The following is a 23,383-nucleotide window of genomic DNA, read 5'->3' as shown; positions in this document are numbered from 1 at the left end:
GTTGCAATTAATACATAATGTGTTTATCAACGCTCTAATTTTATATTTGGTCTTGTAGATTCGGCCCCAGAACTGCTGTGTCTGATGACGCAGAGTAAGTTGTCTTGTGTTCACAAGATTCTGTTTTAAACAACTTACACTGCATGCTTTCCAGTCTTTCTACTAATTTAAAATACGGTTGATGCCTCATCATTATTTTGCAGTGTTTCAGCAAATAAATTTTTCAGAACTGTACTGAAAAATGGAACGCAACATAGCTTACATTGCAGCTAAAGATAATTTATACATAGACACTCATAAAAACTGAGCATAACACTAATGTGCAGCTATTGCTTAAAGCATTGGTTCTTCTTTTTTTTTTTTCCTTCTTTTGTTTTTCCTCTCCTGACTTTGCACTGCCTCAAATCCACTGTAGGTTAGGAGACTTGGGTTGAACCTGGACTGGGTATTGGAGGGAAAAAACAACAACCCAAGTGTGACCTGTACAGTTAAACCAGGAAGACAAAAAAGAAAGCCCAAAGTAAAGTAAAATGCATTGTGAACTTTGGAATAATTGTCAGGGAAAAAAACCTCCTTCAGCTGTTCCATTATTGTATCTTATAGCTTTCTTTTGAATTCCTTCTAGGTTGGTTTAACTTTAACAATATACTAAACTTTACTCTTTTAAGCTTCTCATCTCAGTGCTTTACATTTAACCAAAGGAGCAGGATGGGGGCATTTATTGCACTTAAAACTTTTGTGTGTGGATGAATATGAACCATAGTACAGAATAATGTGCAGCGTTATTTAAGAAGCCATGGTGGAAATGTATCAGCTATTCCAAATTACAATGTGCGGGAGTTCAGAAGCAAAGAAATAGTTTAGGACTACGCATGTAATTTGTCCTTAATATCCTTATGTTGTTCACAGACATCCATGCAGCCTTCTCTGTTTCCCATATAAAATCACAGAATAAAATGGCATAGAGGGCTTTATTCAGTTTACAATATGTGTAGTGCACCAGCGTTATCTCTTTTATGCTGTGCAAAGCCTGCGTCCACTGCCCACAGAGCCACAGAGTAAATGTAATTATTTTCAAGAAGCAGAAATCCTATTGATCGAAATGAGAGATTAGATAGTGTAACAACACAGAACTGTTATGCTTTACAGTGGTGCCTCTCCTGCCTTTTTGTAGAGCATTACCTGTCTCATTGATTTGCTTATTTGTTTCCCATGGTTTTGCATGTCTGCATTAAATGCAAACATGAGAGAAAGTACATGGAGGCATCACAGTGTCTTTGGCTGTATTATTAGAGAGTAGCAAAGATATGAATAAATCATATTGTTTATTCTACATGGATTTTGTTTAAAAAGGCAAAACAATACATGTTCAAGCCTTATTGTCACCCTTTCCAGATGTGCCACAGTTTACAGAGCAACCATTTTCCTAAACTGCCTGTAAAGGTCTTATAAATGTAAGACTGTATTTTTCCTTCTGAAGTATTTGCAAAAAAACTACTAAGATGTGGCTCTCAATAGGAAAAATAAATTGAACTGACATTTCAAATGCTTCCAAAATATTTGTCAAGTCTCTTTTGAAAACTGTGACTTGAATTCAGCCCTAAACTTGAAGCTATTCTGGCAGCAGAATTCCTATGTTAGATTGACCAAGTTCCCATTGCTGGTTGGTCATCACCAAATTGTGTCAGCAGCCCCAGGGCTGTCTCCAGCTCCCAGAAAGGGTATCCTTAGCATAAATTGGAGTAAAAGAGACAGCCCTGGCTGCTGTGATGTTGTGATTGCTTGGAGTCCATAGCCGTTATTAAAGGCAGAGGACAACAGTGTGAACACTGCAGGAGGGCAGCAAGAGGTGGCTTGTGGTTCCTTCTTTTCTTTCTCTGCTCCCAGGCTTTTCTGTGGCCTTCTGTCAGGTTTCCAGTTTCTGTTGCTTTGCAGTGTTTTTTCTGTTGCACTCTGCCCAGCCTATGAGTTAGAGCCATTTTGTGTCTGGCAGGGGCTGTATCAGAATTATGGGGCATCTTCGTTTCTCTCCAGATAAGACTTAGCAAAATGTCACCATTTTGCTAAGAAAATTCCACAGGTGATATAGCTGAGCACACTGTTATGTGGCCAACTGCTGGCAGTGCAGTCTCTTCCAAAAAGGGAGAGGCACCAGGAGGTTAAATTCATGTGGCTGAAATGCATGACTATATCTCTTCTCCTTGCAGTTGCCTTCTACTTACCTAGCATGTTGCTGATGATCAGTCCCTTTCCCATCTCTCAAAGAGATCCGCTGAATTTTGCTGGCAGTGTGACAGCCCAGCGTTCTTTTAGGCTTTTGCTTTATACTTTAAGACCAACATATGAATTATAGTGGGCTGAGAATTTTGAGTATTTATTTACTGGAGTCTGATCCTTTAGCCATCCTGTCTCTTTTTTGTTTTGTTAGGGTTTCTTAAAGCTTACTGTGTTTATAAATGGTAATGCAGCCACATAATAAATGCTCTGCGTATTTTAACATATTCTTATAAAAATTCTTACCATATTTCTCATTTTTTTTTTAATTAAATAGTCTGAACACTCAAGTCCTTGAGGACGTTTTTATTCAATACTTACTTGGACTTGTTAAAAAACAAACAACAACAGAACAAAACAAAACAAAAGCTGTATAGCACCACTGACAAGAACAACTGCAATTTGGAAGAACAAAGTAGTATAACTTAAAAACAATCACAGTATCCCAAAGAGCCAGCCCTTCAAATTATAGTATTGGTTTGCACAGTGTTTTTTTCCCCAGGTCTTTGTCAGAACAGCATTTCTGATACTGGTCAGCAGAAAGGCAGCATAGTTGCAGTCCCAAGGAGCTTTGCAGAATATCTGTGGTCATGAGATCTGTATTGTTAAATCTCCCCATTTGTTTGTATGCTGTGCCCGTTGTCCTGGGATGTGGCTGAAGGAAGAAGTAATTCAAACTCTATTCATGCAGGTTTTGACAGACTGGAGACATTTGTGGCTTTTATAAGCCATTTGTAAATTATATAAGAAGGGAAGAAATGATGTTGGACTCATAGTGAAAGTGTCTTCTGATGGAAGCTGAGTTCCAGCCTCTTTGGTTCTCTTCTGTAGATAGACTTGCCTAGCAGAGAAATCTGTGTAGGCCATCTAGTTGGCCTTTTCCACGTGTTCAGGAAGTGAGTTGGATCTTGTCAGTGGCTGTTATGTGTTGGTCAGAGCAGGAAGCAATGCTTTGAGATGACTCCTTCAGACTGCTCCCTTGGGGAGGCAGATTTGTGCGGTAACATTATTGGAGCTGCTGTTTGGTTGAACCCATCTGCCTGCTTATCCATGGCAGTGAAGGCCCAGCAGCATGAGGGGATAACTAAAACAGAAGGTGTACATAGCTTGATACCTGGGGTAGGTTAAAGCCTTTTCCAGGGTGCCTTTTTTATTGCACCATTAATAGCCATGAAGTCTGTTTAGCTGTGTTTGCTTACTCCAAGTGAAGACAGGGAAAAAGAAAAACACAACGTTAGCTTTTCATTGGAATTTCAGTATACCTGGCAGAGAATATTTTTATTCTCCTATACCAGATGACGTAGTGCTAGTCCTCATGCCCTCTGCTAGGAGCAATTATCAGCAATTTGAGTCTCCTGTTGTCATCTACTCTTTGCAAATGAAATATTCTTTGATGGGGGGGAATGGTACACAAAGGAGTCTATACAATCAGTTAGACTTGGCAGGCACAAAGTGGCAAATACTTAAGACTACAGGTTTTTCCTTAGAATGAGTTTCAAATGCACTTAAACTGGGATAAATCCACTGAAGGTTGTGTTAATGATGCATCTCCCAACCTACCTCACTAGTCTGCAAAACAGAAGTGAAAGTTAAATGTTCTTTAGTAGACTTCAGTTTTAAAAACAGCAAAATTTGCAGTTTCTTTGGGTTCTGTTTCTTAAGAGTACTCCAGTTCAGTCCTGAGCAATGCAACCCTTAAGTTACCCACAGAGGAACCCAAAGAAGTGCATTCTTTTTAAGGGATGAAGCATGGTAATATGATAACTATACTTTTTCTGCTTGAAGGCAATAGGGTGTGTATTCTGTCTTGTGTTTCTGAATATATGCCCACTAACAGGATGGGATCTGTGCATGTCTTTTTCCATCCACTGTCTAGACCTTTCCATTTCCCCCGAAGAGTGAGTTGTTCACATCTTTGCTTGCCTGAATATGCCAGCTAAATATGTATATACACAGCTTTCAGTGTGTATTCACTTCAATTACTGTGTCCACAGTTGCCTACAACTCTTCTTCATTTGGTGCTTCTCCTGCTAGTTGGCTCACCTACAGCTGCAGATGATCATTTGGAAACTGCTGTGAAGTCACCTCCTGTGGAACTGCATGGCTTTCCCTCCCCCTTTTTGCTTTTAATGGCCCAGCTGAGGTCATGTCTCACTAATAATAGGTAGTGGGGGGGAGTAGAAAGTACATTATCTTCATGTGAAGATCTTTAAATGATATGAATGATGGTATAATATCAAACCATGACCCTTTTTCCTTTAACTCTCCAAAGGTCAGAGGCAAAAATAGCATGTGTATAAAGAAACTGTTTTGTCCCGAACATAATTGTTTGTTGTACAGTCAGCTTTCCCTTTGTTAGGTTAACCATATGAACAAGTCAGTGCTGATAGCATTGAGTTTCTTTGAGGCAGGGAGGGAAGTGGAGGCAACATGCTGTGTGCCCTGCATGTGCTTCTCTGGGCAGGCTCTCCTGGTTCCTGTTGCAGTAGCATTTAGCCAGCCACGCTACCCCTGATGTACTTCTCAAGCCTCTCTTGTTTTACAGTAAAATGGAAGCTTCTGTCTGCAATATAATTGAAGGGGTCAGTGAGAACTCAGTAGGAAACATCTTCAAAAACTTTAATACTCTTAACTCACCTCTGAGTAGGATAATTTTAACAAAAGCTACTGTCAGAGTTTTATTGTTAGAAATGCTTCACAGTGAGAGACAAAGTTGCTGTTGGCTAACAAAAAACAAGAGAACATTGAGGAGTACAGTGTCTGAAGTACTGCGTGGAAGTCATATGGGCGCTAACTGATCCTTCTCAGGGATTGCTGCTATTGGGAGCTCCGTAACAGTGCAGGTGTCTGATTCTGCTGCAGCACCCTCATGTGGCTTTAGCTCTCACAAAGCTGAAGAAGTATAAGGATATAAATAACGCTGTGCTTCTTATTCTTCCCTCATTGTTTAGGAGCGTGAGCATGTTTGACATGAGAAGCGAGGAAGAAGCCATGGCTCAGCCTCACAGCAAAGCTCGCCATGAAAAACTGCAGAATATACACAACCAGCTGAAAGAGGATGAGACCAGATGGCAAGACGTGAGTGTACCACAGTGTCTGTGATACTGGCGTTAGGGCCAGTCAGCTGGGCAAAATAGCTAATCAGTGGTTGCTCTCTCAATCAGGACTCTCTCTTCATTTTCTGTTGATAAAGGCATGTCTGTTGATAAAGGCATAGAAGTTCATATTCAGTTGTACATTACAGGACACACAGATGAACCGGGTCTTTTGCGTTGTAAGAAAATATCATTAAAAACTGATTGCATAAAAATGAAAGCAAAACACTTATCTAATTGTTCTAACTAGAAAAAGTGACAAAGTATAAGACTAATCAGGGTGATAAATACATAGGTTGGACCTGGATTCAATACATTTGAAAACAAAAAGTGTCAATATTTTCCATCTTATTCAAGCAAACAAATTCCCCTTTAAGTTAGATACACCTTGCTTGCATTGCAAGTCCTTTCCAAACTCTCCGTATTCTAAGCGTTTTTAAGTTGGCATGGCAATTTTGTATTATCTTCAGTAAATGGAAAGAGTAGAAAAAACGTTGCTCACAATTTGCAGGCAAGTTAGTATCAGGAGCTTCAGCATCAATCCTGTTAGTTCCTGAAGACTGATTTTAAATGAGGAATATTGGAGTTATTGGGGTTTTTTTAGATCTCTTCTAACAGCTAGTACAGTAATTTCCAGTTATAAAGACAGCTGCTATGAAATAGGTTTTGATAGAAAATTCAAGGAATAGCCCCAAAAAGAACAGTATTTACAACTAGTAAATAAGTTTTACTAGAACAATGAAGGATTTCAGCTGAGTGGTCTGTATGTGTGGGAAGCCATAATTTCCCAGCAGAGATAAGAATGAGCCCAAAGGAATTCAAGAGGTTTGAGAACTCTTCGCTGTTGAATGAAAAATCCTCTGAGCTAAAGTGCACAACTTTTCCAGGCCCTCAGCATCTCATACAACAAACTGAAAGTCCTGAAGAGCTACTAAATATTCCCTTAGTGGAATGTCCTTGGCATTCCAAGGGTTTTGTAGAGATGACACTACATTCATGGTCTCATATTCTTCATATGCTCATGCTGTAAATTTGCCAACAATTAACGGTTTCATAGCTTTTTTTTTATTACCGTTGTTTTTCTGAAGAATCAGAGCTGGAAAATATAAACATCTTTAATTGCAGAAAGAGGAGGGTTTATGTTATGAAATTTGCTAATGAAAAACTAATTTCCAAACAATAAGCAATAGTGGGAGTAGCTGAATCAAGAAATGCCTTCAATGAGAATAATTAGTAACTGAGGAAGAGGAAAGGACCACGTTTCACGAAGGGGTTTATGGACTGATATATGTAGGTCATGTGAAGAAATACTTTAACAAGCACTCCCTTGAGTGTAATGTCAGTAATTTGTGGTTTTAAGCTAAATTAAAAGTGACAAGGTTTGTTCCTGGTTTTAATAAAATAAGTTACGTTTGCAGTACCTTCATCTGTTTACTAATAAAAATGCAATTAAAATATTTGGAAAACCATGTAATTAATGAAATAGCCTTTGAATTGAGTATGTGTACAGAATCTCTGGTTTTTATTAAAACCAGAATTTGTTAGAGTACATGAAATACAATCTGTATACTAATCTCCTGATGTTATAAAAGTTAATAACAAATGTGCCCCCATGGTTTCCTATGAGGTTATTTTTCTTTGCAAAAATTCTGTAGAGGTTAATTTTTACTGTAAAGTTTTGTTCCCTTTCTACTTGATTGCTGAGGAATCTTACAGCTTAGAAACACTTCTTCACTTGTTTTACTGTGAAACAAATTCTGTCTCTGTATGTAGCTTGTGAATTCATAACCTAAGCACAATACAGGACATAGATGCGTCCCATAGGAGGTATCTCCTTTGTATTCCTTTGTTTTAGAGTCAGGCTGATTTTGCAGGAAGATTAAAGACCTAGAGTCACCGGGTCCTTCTCACAGTTTTGGACAGGTGGCTTCCAAATAGATTGGTGCTTCAAAAAGCATGTGTCTGTGTTGCTGCATACAAATGTTAGTCCTGTTTCTCTGTCTTATCACAAGCCTACCAGAGAGGCACTTTAGTCCATAGTGCTGCTGAGATCTGGGCCCAAAATACTGGGGGGTGCTCGTAAGGAAGAGTTTGAGTTTAGATGTTGCACTGCATTCTTCTGTCTCTATAGTGCTGGTTCAAGTATACTTGCATGTAGTTGGCTGATATCATGGGCAGAGTGCAATTTTTGGTCCCTGGAATTGTCCCAGGGGATAGTCATTGCCCTGACTGGTCCCTTCTTTTCCTCACGTTCGGGTGTCATGCTTCTGTGATGCTACAAAGCCTATTTAAAATAAATAAATAAATAAATAAAAGAAAGAAAGAAAAAGAAAAAGACAAAAAAAAAGCCATCGGTGAAGCTATGAAATTCTAACATTTTCATTTTATGATGTGATCTCCATTTCTCCTTAAAGCAAACATCAGAGCCTGGTCCACAGGCAGATGCAAACATTACAAAGCTTGGCTGTCTGGATTCATTGATTCCTTAAGGCTGGTTTTTAGCTATTTGCAATTCTGCATTCAGCTGCCTTCTTTCTCTCCCAGGACCTGGCTCGGTGGAAGAGTCGTCGAAGGAGTGCTTCCCAGGATTTAATTAAAAAAGAAGCTGAGAGAAAGAAAATGGAAAGATTATTGTCTGGAGAGGGAACAAATGAGCGCAGAAAAAGCATCAAAACATACCGAGAAATTGTGGAAGAGAAGTATGTTTTCTTACTGAAGTGCAGAGGCGTGTCTGAAAATGCTGTGTGCTTGACAGGGGATGTAGGTGGTTGTGGACAGCCATACCCGTGGGGCTGGAGTAGGGGAAGGAGAAGGGTAGTGATGGAGCAGAGGAAGTAGAAATGATTTTTAGTGTGAATTTTAATGTGGTGATCTCTCTTGTGTCATCTCCCATGCAGAGAGAGAAGAGAACGGGAGCTTCATGAGGCATACAAGAATGCAAAGACCCAGGAGGAGGCTGAGAGCATTCTCCAGCAGTATATCGAAAGATTCACCATTAGTGAAGCTGTCCTTGAGCGTTTACAGATGCCAAAAATCCTGGAAAGAAGCCATTCAGTGGAGCCAAATTCCCCACTGAAAGACCCGAATCCTCTGAGATACTTAAGGCAACAATCTCTGCCTGCTCCAAAATTCACTGCCACCATTGAAGCAACCATCGTTCCCACCACTGAATTAGAGCCCAGTGGTTCGACAGGCCGCACATCTCCCAGCAAAAGTGTTGTCTCCAAGGCTGTGCCTATGCTGACACCCAAGCCTTACTCTCAACCCAAAAATACACAGGAAGTTTTAAAGAACTTTAAGGTAGGATACGTCGCACTCCTCTAAGTAAGTTAGGAAGCAAGGAGATCCTGACTAAATAATCACAACCTGTAAATGTTTAATGCAATTTAATTAAAAATAATAATAATAATAGCTATTCGCTACTTTGATTGTGGCATGCACGGGTCCCTGCAACCCTGCTGATGTCCCAGAGGCATTGCTACTGTGTTTGTTGCTTACCCTTATAAAAAGCTTCATTCAGGCGGTGAAGAAGCATGATGTCCGTAAGTGCTTGAAGTCTGTCCCAGCTCTTGTGAAACCACCTCCCACACAATGTTTTTTCATTGAAATGTGAAACTGGCAATTCCTATTTCTCTTCAGCCTCACTTGGTCTTCTCCTACAGTATACATTTTAGTACCCAGTCAAGTATTTTTGTGTTAGTTTTATTTTACTTTTTTCTTTTTTCCTGTGATCCTTACAATTTTTTTCTCGCAGGACTTGGACAGAGGAGTCATACTCATGTTAACCTATATATAGTTCACATATACAGGGGAGAAACTAACACGTGGATGCTTCTTCACCTCACCCCCCACTAAAAATCTGTCTAGATCTTGTTTGCTTGATGTCAAAGAATGTGACTTAGTAAGAATGACTCCCCAGACTATGTAACTATTGCATTATTTTGCCCTCAAACACCGGTCTGTCAGTGCTTCTTGGCTCCAGTGACAATGTATTGACTTGCTCCAGATCAGAAGGAGAGGAGTATGTTTGTTTAACTCTGTAGTGAGGGCATCTGTCCTGATCATTCAAACATTTGGTTTTCCTCTCTAATATAAATAGAGAAATGTCTTAGTCTAAACAGAGACATTAAAATGGATGGTGTGTCCTGCCAGTGTTTTTCTGGCTTTTATATTTCTGAGGTTTTTCATGACCTGTCTCTCTATGGGTAATCCAGCACGCAGTCCCATAAGACTTGGGGCTCAGTGTCTGCCCACACTTGAATTTGGAAATAAACCCTCAAACTCGTGCGGAGGGGAGTGATGGCAGTGAGGAAAGAGAGGGAACTTTTCACTTGAAAAGAAGTCAGAACTGGTAAAATGCTTGCAGGGCTGTTTCTCCCCAGTATGGGAGTGAGTGGTGTGAGGTGCTGGCTGCCTTCACCTCCCTGCACTTCTGAGGATGCCCATAGCCTTGGAAATGGCCTCTGGGTTAATCACCCTGAGGGGAAGAACAGATCTCTGGATACAAGCATACAAGAAGTCAGCAGGAGTAGTTTGCCCTTAGCACAACACTGATTGCATATAGTGAATTTACTCAAGTGAAGTACTGAAGTTAAATGAAAAGGGAGATAAGGAGTGGGACAGAGAGGATGAGCTGAGAAGAACTTTTCTTAAACTGTATTTCAGTTTGATAAGGTGATTCTGACACTTCTTGTGTCAGTTTTCAATAACAGCGAAATAAATGGGAAGTTCCCAAAGAAAGACATAACTTTGAAATTTGAAACGACTCATCACCATATGGATCCTAGATAGCTTCCTAAAGAACTCACTGATCTGTGCCATTACTCCCCCAAAGTCCAATCAGTAGCAGGGAAGAGTTTGTCTACATTTACTCTACCACCTTCATCTCTCTTATGGTGATCATCTTGCATGGAAGGATCTCTGAGCAGAGTAGCAAAGTCCTTCTCCAGATCTACCTAAAACTGAGCCCTGCTGTCGCTCCTGTAAGCATTTCTTGCTGCAGGTAAACAGGAGCAATGGGGTGTGATAATGACAGCTGGTGCTCTTCTGGTCCCTCTGTAGATTCCAGCTGGGATCTCTTATTGTGAGTGTCTATGTATATCTGGACATCCACAGACAGCCTGCCAAATTGAAGGAACTGTCAAAGTGTCACTGAAGCATCATTCAAAATGTAATTCTATCCTAAGAGAAAGCTGCATCAGTGCAAAGGAAGAAACCAAAGCTTATTCTGTGTTTTCTTCCTTGCCTAAGTGTTCCTCAGGGAGAATGTAGGGCCATCAAAGTGCTTGCTAAACCTTAAAAACAAAGTATTAAATTGATTCTACTCTCCACAGTGACTGCATAAAGTCATTTTTTGGGAAAGAGGCTATTTATTTTATGGCCTCGCAGAAAAGGTGGGATGCCAAGTTTTATTTGTTGGTTTCTTGTTTCCCTGCTATGAACAATAGATAAAAAAACAGGTGGACACTGCTGCTCCATACCCTTTTAAAATTCACAAGACTGAGGTACAGTCTAGTAGTGTTATGGTAAGGCTGCCAGTTTACAGAGCAGGTCAGCCTGGAGAGCATGCTTGCCTCTTGCATGACACAATGCGAAACCCTGGAGTTTTGGTCTAAGTATTACCGAAACCATTGTTCTTCTTTTAAAATCTAGGGTATGTGTGATGTGCATTAAGGTTACTTTTCTGTTACTGGGAGAAATGTGGGAAACTGGGATATCCAGGAAAATCCATAACTTCTGCTCTGTGTTTTATTTGTGGACCCCATCTAGACTGGCATTTTCTGCTGTCATGTCCTGTTGAAATGCGTGCTTAGCCCTGTTCTGCACTGATGGTGTAGACTGTGTTAACGATGGTGATGTTGTATTGAATTCCTGATTTCCTAAACTTGTTTGAGTGCTAATTTCCTCGGTGTATTTATTTAACTGTATTCTGCAGGTAGATGGAAAAGTCAGCATGAATGGAGAGAATTTCAACGGAGTTGAAGAGAAGGATAAAGAGTGTACAACAGTAATATTTACTCAGTCGCCAAGCAGATCTCTGAAATTTGACGGAGTAGCCAGAGGGGACAGGCCCCCCATAGAGTTGAAGAAGGACCCCACAAGTGTTGAGCTCAGTTTACAGAGGCCTGCCACTCAGAGTGTGCACAGAGAGCCAACAGTAAGAGCAACATGAACAAACCAGCCTTACTTTCTCTGCCAATTTTCTGTCTCATGATGTATTTAATCACTAACTAATGAAACCCGAATGGTTATGTTTGTTTTATTTTGAGAGGGTGTGCCCAGACCAGGAAAAAAGAAGAAAAATCCTTTGTAAATTAAAGGTTTCTTCCTTTGGGATGTGGGTACAGAAATGGGAAGGGAAGGTTCAAAATCTTATTGCAGCCAGCGTTTCTTTATTTTGGATAGCGTGCAACTGATAAGCATACTTCAAATGTGCTGGGCCAGGGAGAAATTGACTCTGTGTCCCAGCCATTGTGCACGTTTATTCAGCTCTTCTCCTGATGTTGGCTGATTAGATCAGCAAGATAATTGGACTGTGTGAGCCATTATAATTAGTCTCGGTTTTCAATTTTCAAATGAGGATGTGAATGTGCAGGCAGTTTTGAACATTCTGCTTTCATTCTCATCTCTGAAATATTCAGAAAGGGGAGAAGCTATTGAAATACTCCAAGGACCAACGTGCTTCTTAACTGCTTCACCAGAGAAGCAAATTAATTTTACCTTTTCATTTTTCTCTCCCCTTCCCCAGAGAGAAATTCAGAAAAAAAAAAAGGAAAAAAAAACCAACCCAAACTGGAGCATATTGCAACAGGAACTTAGAGGCCAGAAAATTGTAATAAAAGTAGATGGTTAAAAACAAAACAAAAAATAAGGACTGGACTGTTAATAATGCATGTTAAAGGATTGCAAGCAAGTGGCAGGAATGGGAATTTCAACATTCCTTTTTTGTGTGACTACAAAGAGAATCGGGGATGTGGTGAGAGTTGGAGTATGATAATTCTTGCTTTTATATAGATTTCTTTCAAATATCGTCCAGGTGGATAACAGGGAGTGGGCAGGAAGTGATGGTTCATCCATGTCAAACTTTGTACATCTTAACTTACTTCCTACCTTCGTGACTCTCTTTGGGCACAGGCCACCCAGCACGCATGGATGGTGGGATATGCCCTGGGCACAGACTTGATGCTGTTGGGGGGAACTGCTGTAGAGTCAAGAGTGAACAGTTTGCAGAAAGCAGGCGGGGTTGGCAAAGCTGAGACTACTTGTTTCAGAATAAATCGAGTCCAGCAGAGAAGCCAGGCAGGCATTGCATTCGGTATAGGAGAGCAAATAATGAGAATGGTTGGAGGACAGAGAGGGGCCTCAGCTTGCTCTAGATTAAAAGCACAATGGTAATGAGAAAAGTAGATGAATAAAAGTATTACTATCTCTTTTTTTTTTTTAACAATTTCCAGACCAGCATAGCTGTGGCATAGTTAAGAGGAAATGCAGCAGTAGCAGCCCTTCTTAGGGTTCGGGCATGTTTGTGTCTGGGTGGTGTTCTCTCATCCTTTCTGCTCTGCAGCTTTAAGGATAATGTGACTGCTGAATGCCTAGTTTGCAGCTTCCAGTGTCTTAATCCTTCTGGTAATACTGGCAAACAGGCAGAACAATTTATATTCCCAGATTCTTCACAGCTCTGCCACTTGCAGAATAACCTCCTGGTTTCTAAAATTGAGTGCACTTAATGATAAAGTCATCTGGAGAGAACGAGCATGCACACAAATAGTGCAGCTTCTCTGTTCTAAGGGGGGATTTCATTCTCTTCTTTACCTAGATGCTTAATTTTAATTTTCCAGGCAGTAATTTATCTATTGGTTATGCAGGAGTGGTATGGTTCATGGATACAAAGGGCTTAGGTACCAAGTTACAGAGTTGGGGTGTGGTGCTTACACTTGGCTTCATCACCATGTGCTGGTGCACAGGCCAGCACTGCCAGTCAGCTCAATATAGATGGAATCAGTCTGGGGCCTTACCTGCTGGAATGGGGCTGCTACTGTGGAGTCACTTCATTCACCCACCTCCCTGTTTTCCCTTGATTTCTGAGTAATTTTGTACAGTGATGTCAGCCGATATCTGCAGAGTTCAGAGCATTAAATGCTCTGAAGAAAATAAAATAAGAAAATAACCATCTGGGCCTTTCCTACTCCTCATAAAACACCTTGGAAGCAGGAAAACCTATGAAGCTGCCAGTGCATCATTACCAACTGGGGAAGCCAGGGCAAGGCTGAAGTTGAGTCTTCTAGCTAATGGTAATGTTGCTACTGTCATATGAAACAGCAGCTCAGTTGGCCACTCTGTGTGAGAAAGTAACTAGCGTGGCATTATTCAAAAGGAAAGTTTTTCTCTCTGGGGGTCTCATGGAGCATATGCTTAGTTTGACCCACTCACAGAATTTTAGTCTGATGCTTAACCCTACTGAATTTCGAGGAGAGGAGAAGATGTGAGCAGGAGTAGGAAGCAGCCAAGATGAAGAAGCAGAGGTAGCTGAAATGAAGGAAGCAACTAATGTATTTTCCACTGAGAAAAATTTTACAAATAGATGCAATGTTTTCAATGCATGTTTTCAAAGCCTTCTCTAAGCTTGCTTTCACTGTGGTCATTTCTAAGCTTTTCTTGATTGTTGTAGAGACTTGTTAGCTATATCCTTCCCAAGCCTGGAGCAAGACTCTGGCTGGCTGTCCTCTAAGAGATGCTGTTTATAGGGTAGGATGTTTCTTCTTCCCTGCAGTTGCTCTGGATTTGTTTTCTTACTGTGTTTTATTTGCTCAGTTTCCTCCCTGTTTCTCTGTTGTGAGAACACATATCCTCTTTCGTACACGTGTTACCTTTGTCCCTCCTGTCCTCCTCCTCTAATCCTCTTCCTGCTCCTTGCGTGCCCCTTCCTCCTCCATCCCTCTGCTGGCTGCTCCCCTGCTGTTTCAGTTCACTTGTCATAGTGGCTGTTCCTGTCTTCTCTCTGCCTGGCAGCCTTCCCTTTGAAGCTCCGTAGCTCTGCTCTAAATCTGTCCGGCTGGCCTCAGGCACTGTCTGCAATACAGGAAGATGCTGCACAGCTGTACTTCAGCAGCTCTCTTGGCCTGAATTTAGGAAAAAAAAAGTTCAGTTGAGTTGTACCACTTGAAACGCCAGTATGATTTAGGGGTCTGGGGAGCTAGAAAGACATAGGAGTCATTTTGTATGGGTAATACCCCAGTGGAGGTTGTGCTTCTGTCTAAGAAGCACCTTCACATGTATGTGAACCTTGTAATGACTGATGTTCAGAGACTGAGTAGGAAATAGAGGCGACTTCTGTCTGAATTCTCTATGAAATGGGATACAAAAAGCTGCAGCAGGTAGGACAAATGGTGAAGAACATTTTCTTGTGCCTGCATTGTATGTGTAGAGTTCTTAGATTCTTTTGAATTTTACACCAAACTTGCCTTGATTCAAAGTAACTGGTCATATTTTGTCTCTGATTGAAGAGTGACTTTGCACAGAAGGTTAAATTTGGCCTATCAGCAGAATGGAAATAACCCACTAGCATTTGTGGAGCAATGCGCAGCTGAGAGAGGTGGTAGTAAAAGCACAGTTCCCTTTTACAGTTACAAAAGCTGGTGCAAGGGCCCCAAAATTGACATGCTCAGAATGCTCTGATCAGGCATTGGCAATGCCAGCAACAGTGTGAAAATCATCTCCAGAGCCTGGTCCTATCTGTCAGCCATTAGGTTCTGTTTTCTTTCTGATATACATAGCAGTTACACACATTACAAATACTGAGAAATTGTATTCTCTTACTCTTTGAATTAGAAGTTGGCAAAATAAATGTTTTGTTTTAAAACAATATTCATGCAGATTTTAGTATAGAGGGATTAATTTGTCAGAGTTGCATCACTTTACTTTAACCAAACTTCGAATAACAATTTAGAAATTACTGGCTTGCTATAGTTCTAATTATAGCTTTGCTCTGATCAACTGAAAAGAAAATAAATGTAGACAGCAACTTTAAAACGATCGGGGTGGGGAGGGGGGAGATTGAGGCTTTCTTTTAATTTGTAGTTAGCCGGCTTAAACATGTCCAGTTCTACTCACTGCTTACTTGGCACAAAAAGAAACTTTTTTCTATATCCAAGTAACACTCTCCTTCATCTTCAAAAATCCACTGGTTGAACTGAGATTAAAGTATAAGCTTTCTTGTGGTTGGGGATTGTTGGCCAAACTACAAGAGAACAGGACTGAAACCCTGATTTGTACAGATCTGGTAAGACAAGTCTTTGTTCTTTGATTCATTACAAGAAACACTTGCAGAGTAAGTAGATATGTTCCAGATTGACAGCTTTTCCTTGAACCACATACAGGAAGATGCATGAAGGGCTGGGTTACCTGGATAGCTAGGGCGAGATACAGAAGCTGTGAAACTTTGAAGTAGGTAGAACAGAGCTCTGCTTGGGATGTGGTTATGAATTTAATATCCATATCTCCCATCCTCCAGGCCCCCAACCAATTTTCAGTGTCTGTCAGTGATGGGAGATTATTTTATGTCCCAACTGAGTGATAATAACTAGCACAAATAACTCTAGTAGGAATACTTAACACTGTTTCTTTCAACACTTTGAAAGCTTCTCTGTCAATTACTGATCCACCCTGTCTTTGACTGTAAGAGCTTGATCTGATTATAGCATTATAAAGCTGCCAATAAAAGGGGCAGATGATTTAGTGTGTCAGAGCAGTGTTCTGGCGGTAGTACCGCATGGGCATGGCATACATGGCACTTGGCTGTGGCAGCCCAAGGTCATGCTGGTGTTACCATTCAGAAGACAAAGTTCTGGCTTTGATTAGAAAGCCATGGTATGGCATTTTAAAATCTTACAGCGAAACATGGAAAATAATGCTGTGTATACAATTTCCATTGCAGAAGTTTATAAGATGTGTTAGGTAATTTGTACGTGTGGCTATTGATACTGCAACCAATACATTCCTGAGTGGTTTTACTGAACTCAAACCACAGTTCCAACCTGATTCTTCCATATTTCTCTGCATCCTTGCTGGTTCTTGTCATGTTTTCATAGAAAATACAGTATTAATATATTATGAGATTTTGTGTACAAGTAGTGTTAACTCACCTACATTTTGGTTTAATTTACAGTAAGGTTCAATAAAGTTGTACTGTAACTTCATTTGGAGTTTGAATTCTTGTAGAAGTTGTGAATTTCAGTATTTTGGGAGTTCCTATTATTAGGGTTTGATGAGGTTCTGATGCAGCAATAGGCATTGTGGCTGTACGGTCATAATTAAAGAAATGCCTGTATTTATGTCCCGGTTCATGGGATAGAAATCCTTCCTGCCATTAGCTGAACTGATCTATTGTCAAACCAAGCAAGTGTTTGGTAACACGGTATAGGAGCTTCCCTCTGAGGTACATGTAGCAGAGGCAGTGATGGCTCTTCCCACACAAATACCTGTGGTGCAAACAGGCAGTGTAGATCCTTCATCCCCAAGTGTGAGATCCGTGAGATTTCAGTGGCTATGTCAAAACACAGACTTTGCAGGTGCTATTAAAATGTTTAATGTTTTTTCCATATTCAGTGATAACATCATACTTTGACTACAAAACATTTATGAAACTCAAATGATAATCTGTGGTAGAACATTTTTAGAAGTGTCACATACCTGTGGGTAATAGAAAATATTACATCACTTGGAATTATAAATAGAATTAGTTATTCTGGGAATGAGCATTCCCCAGTGATGTTCACTTATTTTACTTTACTTTTGGTAAATGACTTACTAATCGATTTTATATTTTTAGCTTTATGTTGCTAACATTTGATTGCACAGCAGAGGGAGGAGGAAGAGTCGAGTCTCGTGAGCAGGAGCTTCTGCTCCTGTATTTCTATTAATACCATCTACATCTATACCTGGCTCAACCTCCATACCGGATATTAAGATTGTAGGTGGAATTATTTGTAACTTCACTTATGCAGGACAGCGGCAGCACATAGCACCATGTGTAAGTTCTCAAGGGAACCCTAGAAGTGGAGGGGATAAGATTAGATCAGCTCCATGCATTTGCTCAGCCTCTTAATTTTGCAGTTTGAGCTGTTGCATTTTGAGAGGGGAGGAAGAGTTCCATTGCTTTAAGATCTATGCTTTAAGGCAGCGGATACGGTTGTTGGGTGGGTGTCTTTTGAATTTCCATTTAAAATGTGCTTTGTTGAGGGCAAACACTGAGTTTTCAATGTCAGCTATTTGTTTAGTTTTAACAGGTTGTAGAACCACAGAGTCACTCAGGTTGTAGGTCTCTAATGGAAACCTCTGCTTAAAGCAGAGGGAGGTGTGGGAGCAGCCCAAGTTACTAATCACTGAAGTGTTAAAAGCCTCCAAGGATGGAAATGGCAATTTGTAACACTGCCTTGATTGTCCTAGAGCAGAAATGAATACTTATTTCTGCTTTGGGCAAGATTGGAGGGAACAGATGGGCTGGGGAAGGCCCAGCTGTGTTATGCTGAAGAAGAGAGCAACAGAATGGCACAGGGCAAACCTGCTGTGTTTGTGTGGGTTTGCCACCTCTGCCTTGCCTGGAGTGTAAGCCTTGGGTGTACAGGAAAGCAGCAGGCAGTGCTTGGGGCAGCCCTCCCAGCGGGCACCAGTGGGGATGTGCTGCCACTTGGGATGCTCAGCACTACTGTTGGCACCTGTCCTGCTACAAGGTGAGAGTTTGGCCCCTGGCTGCTCCTCCTGTACCCAGCCACTCACTGCCCATGGGCTTGCTCTGCTCACATCCTTACCCACAGCCCTGCACTGAGACTTGTTCACAGAGTGTTTTCCCAGACCATTCCCTGCCCCTTGCACACTTCCCCACAAGAGAAGGGAAATATGGATTTGCTCCTGCTGCTGACAGCAAAGCTCTCTGCAGCCGGAGGGTATCCACAGGCACTGGCATGCTGACCAGATGTCCCTGGTGACGCAGCTGGGACAGCCCATGGAGTGTGACTGTGGGTGGCTGAGAGGCTGTAGACTCACAGGTGTCTGCGGGGATGCAGAACAGATCCATGCAGGAGGTGAAGGTGTGAATCTTGCCCCCAGAAAGGAGGGCATTTCATCATTCCACTCTCTCAGCTGTTAAAAGAATGAGAGATGGGGACAGGAAAGGACATCTACAATAGGCCGCTTCTGATATGGTTTCTTTTCATTTTGAAAAGTAATCTGCTTTTTTTTCTTCCTCTTTGAATGCGCCATTTTCCCTCTGTGTTAGAGAGTGCTGAGCAGCTGCTGATCAATTTGCTGCAGTGATTCTTCATTTGCCTACTGGGAAATGGGATGTGAAGTGGAAGCTGCTAAATCAATCAGCTGGAACGCAGCTGGTGTGGTTAGCTGTGCAGCAGGCTGGGCTGGGGCAGGAAGCTGCCTTTTCACAGCAATTTGGATTATGGGGTTGAGATGGTCTCACCGTATTTTTCAGCCCTCTTTCAATAACTTTTCAAGTATTTCATTACCTTCAATGCCAACTCTGGCTTTTCCCTTCAGATAACAGATTGTTTAGACAAGCGTGAAATAAAGGAAGTATTTAATTCCGTTGATACTTTTAAAGCCCTCCTATGTGCTGTTTTTTCACAGATGCATAGGGTTTGGTGTTATTCTGGAAGAGAAAACTGGGGGGTGAAATGTGTGCTTATCTCCAGCTAACACAATTCAAGATATGCTGCAGTTCTAAATGCTGTTATGAGCTGTTCCAAAGCAACTGCATAATGGCTGATGCTGAACTTTCAAAAGGGGAGATTAAGGCCCAGTGACTCGGTGCCAGAGCAGCAGTGCTGCTCATGGGCTCGCTCTGCATGCTGCTTCCTGCAGAGCTCTAAAACAGCCCTGTCAGGTTACAGAGCAGCAGCAAGCACCTGCCTTTCTGTCATCCATCTTTCCATTTCCATTGTACTGATTGTCTCACTTCTCTACAGGCCTTGCCAGGGGAAGTGGATTCGGCCACCAGCCAGCAAGCCGAGGGCAGCCCTGGAGAAGTGGGACACGGGAGCCCGGCAGACCTGTCCCCAGGTGGGTAGATGGCTGCTGCCCCAGACCTGCCCCTCCTAGGGCATGATTCCTCATCCAGGAAAATGCTTGACTCCTCCCTCATCTAGGGAGGCAAATTGTAAAATGTGAAGCTGCATGAGGGTGTTTCTGAAGCATCACTCAAAATACGAGTTTTATCATACAAAATTCATGATGTTTTTTTGTTTATCTTTTAAAGTGGGTCTGCCAAAATTCAGATTGATGTAGCAAAGGGTGTTATTTGAAATAGGTGTTTATAGGAAATCTCTTTCTGTAATCGGCATGTAAATACAGCGATCCTGTTTTCTGAGGATAAATGTGAGCTAACCAATTGAGATTGGTTCTCAAGCATCAATTGGTACCATTGCCTCAAGATCAGAAGCACATCCAGCCTTTTCCTGACAGCTGTGAAGTGCACTGGCTGTTAGCAACATCAGCTGGCTTAATTACTTGGTCTCATAAATGAAAACAGGCCAGTCTTTCAGGTAAGAAAATTATTGCATAGCAGCACAGAGCTTAACAATCTGGAATTCCACCTGGCAAGTCAGACTGAAGCTGCAGTCTGGCAGTGAACCAGCCAGTTCTTTTCTCAACAGTTGGTGGTGAGGAGTTGGGAACATCTATCTACAGATCACAAGGTTGTATTGTGTCGGGCTCCGCACCTGTGAGAAACAGTAAATGTTGAGCACTGATAGCAAAATAAACTGCCACAGAAAACTGAGAGGATGCAAAAGCTAAAATAGTTAAAGGGTGGATTTTCATTGCATCTGCTTTGCAGGGATAGATGTTGTCCAAGCTGCATGATCTTGTAGAGTAGGCAACCTGCTTATCTGGGTAGCACCTTAGAGCAGGCTTCATCACACAGCTATGGAATGTGCAGTACGGAGATCTATGCCTCAGCAGGCATGTTGTAGGCTACAGCTTATTTCAGACAGAGAAGTACTTGATATAACAGGCTGAAAGTCATGAAGGCCTTTGCTGACCAAGATTGATGTCCCATGGTGGTGACCAAGTGAAGTGTCAACATCTACTTTCTGTCAGGTGTATTTCATCCTTAAAGTTTTGTGTTCCCTGAGAGATTCACTTTACTTGTGTTGAGGAAAGGAGATTTAAAGTGTATGTATATACATAACCAGTTTATTGGCTCAAAATATACTCAGTAAGTAACTGGACTGTAAGAAATAAGTCAATATTTTATGCGAAAAAATACTGAACCCTAACGGCGTTCTTTTGTATATGTGGACTAGGTTCAGAACAAAAGCAATTCAAGTCAACTGTAGTTCGTGCCAGCCCTGTTGTGAAGAGCTTAGAATTTTCTCCTAGTCCTGTCCCCCCTGAGGAAACTGCTCAAAGTGAGAAAGATGTGAAGAAACCTGAAATGGAGAAGCAGAAGGAGGCAGTACTCCCTGCTATGCAGGAGGTATGTATGGCAAGAAAGGGAGTGGAAAAATGAAACAAAGAAAGTTCTCACAATGAAGTGTATATTCAGTGTATACCCAGTGATCATCAAGAGTCCCTCCTTCTGGAGGAACCTGGAAACTGGTTGGAGTGGGAAAGGGTACTTAACCTGCAAAGCCCAGTCCCACCATGTGTTGGGAGAGCCAGGCATTCAGGAGGTGTAAGCAGTGGAGCTTGCCTGCGTAGTCTTCTTAAAGTGTTGAGTAAGCACTGGCAGTAGAGAATGGCAGTGACCATACTGATACAGTAGTTGTTGGTCCTAGGTTAGAATGAACTTTGGTGTACAGGATAGTGTGAATACTGAACTAATGGCTATTTCGAGAACTTAATATTGCAAGTCTACATTGTAATTCTGGAGACAGAGGCTTATTAATCTTAATAATATTGTTTCAGAAAATAAATAGAAAGGGTTTTAAATTGACCTTTGTTTGTATCTGATGATTTTTTAATGCAGTTTTCTGTTCCCAAATGTCTGAACAGGTAACGAAACCAAAAGCCCTAGAGCAAGAAGGGAGTGTAGTATTGCCCTTTTTGAAGAAACTGCCAGAGACCAGCCAGGTCACTCTGCATAATTCTGATCTGCAAGGTGAGCAAAAATTCTGTAAGGTTGGAAGCTGCAAAGAACTCACCTGAACATAACTAGACGCGTGTTCAGGGGAAAGTGCCTAATTATTGAACTGGAGGTTTCTGATCTTAAAATGTTTTACTTATAGTTACATCTGATTGACAGAAGTTCTCTGATTTCCATGATGGAAAGGACTCTTCTTGCTTCCCTTTAAATACAACAGCAGGATTGTGACACTGAGGAGAGGGGACAGGGTAGACACTAACTTGGCAAGCTTAGCAATTGTTAGGATGCGATGTTATGGCCATGATTATTACATTTTAGTAGTACTGCAGTTCACAACAAAAATGGCGTAGTGATTGGTTTTATCTAACAATATAAATTCCTGGAGATTAATTCTGCACTCAGCTGTAGCTCCTGTTTATAGGTAAACAGTACTTGTATCTGGCCACATCTCTCAGTTTGACCTGTGCATATCACGAGTTCTTGCAAAGCATAATTTTTTCTTTTGCCTTTGTGACGAAGTTTTGCTTGAGGTCGGTAGTATGTAGTAGTTTTATTTCACCTTGATTTTAGAGATGCATATGTATGGGGATCGTGAAAGAGAGATGGAGTAATTATCTGAAGTTGTCTTGTTTGTGTATGTGTAAGTAATGTAATGATAATCAGTGTTTTCAGGATTGGAATAACTGAAGGTAATACTGCTGTATTTCAGGCACAAATCAGTTCAAATACTGGGTAGCAGATTGTAGGTCTCCCTGGCATGTTCTTAGTGATGCTGAAACACTCGGCTGCTCTCTAGTGTTCGCAGCATGTATACTACAAATAAGATTCCATAATCCTTTAAAATATGCATCTCCAGTAGAAACAAATGCAAAAGTGAATTAACACTATTGCTAGAGCTCTCATACTGGGGGTTGGAACTAAACAATCTTTAAGCCTTCCAACCCAAGCCATTCTATTGATTGTATGATATAGTGTTAGGGACCAAAAGTAGCATTTAAATCTGTGCTGTCGATGGGATCTATAAGCCCTTCAAGAACTAGCAGTGTTGGGCCACTTTTTACAATGTGATTGCAGTAAGAGCCCTGCTGGTGGGTCTGGTGGCCCATCCTCACCTGTTGACCGCTCTGTTCCTTGTTCTGACCCTGTGCCATTCCCGCAGAGCTGCCCCGCGGGGTCATGGTTCCGCTCAGGGTGCGGAACGACTGGCGGCGCTCCCGGTTTTTCTCACAGTCAGGTAAACACAACTTGAAGGGCAGAGCAGCTTCACCCCTCCACTGCCTCCCGTACAAGGCACCCTGAGCTGTGGGGTGGGCGAGAGCCGGCAGTGACGGGGACTCGTCCTACCTCTCGCCCTCATAGAAGATGTCTGTTCCTGTTGCACAGTTGACAAAGAGCTGTTGGGTTACGCATTGCTGTGGTGCTCTGACTTCAGCACCCAAATGGAATCACTTACCTGTAAACATTTTTTCCTCGATTTCTTCAAATCAACCTGATCCAAAGATGTTTCAATAGAAAATGGCAATGGTCCTCTTCGTAACTGTGGCTCTTGAATAGTATAGTTCCATCCCTGTCGCTTTGCTGTGCTTTTTCCTTTCTTGCACAGAGCCTGGAAGGGAAAAGTAGATCAAAGCAGGTAGCACTCAGTGTTCAGACCCTGCTAACTGGCCAGAAGTAGATGGCAGTAGCTAGTTTTAGAGTAGAACCTGATGTTAGTTACAATCATGCTCTTCTGTATCCTGATCAGAAGTAGTTTTGCTGGTGTTGGGCATGATCTATTCTTCTGGTTTGTTTGCTTGCAGTTCATCTTGGCCTTTGGTTGTGGGAGCAAGTAGGAAACTAACATGAAGCTTTTTTGTACAGATACAATGTAGCATTAATTGCAGACTGAGCACTTTGGGTTCTTTTGCGGTGTTTTAACTTT

The 23,383-nt window shown here is 41.5% G+C and overlaps 1 protein-coding gene across 38 annotated transcripts in view; it reads left to right on the top strand.

The window, feature by feature from the left end:
* LIMCH1 (LIM and calponin homology domains 1) overlaps window positions 1–23,383 on the top strand; it is a 156,368-nt gene that overhangs the window by 117,916 nt on the left and 15,069 nt on the right. For 16 of the 38 annotated variants that reach the window (XM_085545504.1, XM_085545503.1, XM_085545501.1 and 13 more), the window contains 9 exons: window positions 59–94; window positions 5,226–5,352; window positions 7,914–8,068; window positions 8,267–8,669; window positions 11,305–11,526; window positions 19,343–19,436; window positions 20,681–20,853; window positions 21,372–21,477; window positions 22,622–22,696. In XM_085545504.1, the coding sequence (XP_085401630.1) occupies window positions 59–94; window positions 5,226–5,352; window positions 7,914–8,068; window positions 8,267–8,669; window positions 11,305–11,526; window positions 19,343–19,436; window positions 20,681–20,853; window positions 21,372–21,477; window positions 22,622–22,696 (1,391 nt within the window). The remainder of the gene's footprint in view (window positions 1–58; window positions 95–5,225; window positions 5,353–7,913; window positions 8,069–8,266; window positions 8,670–11,304; window positions 11,527–19,342; window positions 19,437–20,680; window positions 20,854–21,371; window positions 21,478–22,621; window positions 22,697–23,383) is intronic. The other 22 variants (XM_085545511.1, XM_085545509.1, XM_085545510.1 and 19 more) reach the window with 3 other exon arrangements.

The sequence above is a fragment of the Coturnix japonica genome, chromosome 4 (genome assembly GCF_054131305.1).
Source record: "Coturnix japonica strain WE chromosome 4, WE-NBRP24, whole genome shotgun sequence".
Classification (NCBI taxonomy): Eukaryota; Metazoa; Chordata; class Aves; order Galliformes; family Phasianidae; genus Coturnix; species Coturnix japonica.
The sequence above is the reverse complement of the archived record's forward strand: the minus strand, read 5'-3'. Positions and strand labels throughout refer to the sequence as shown.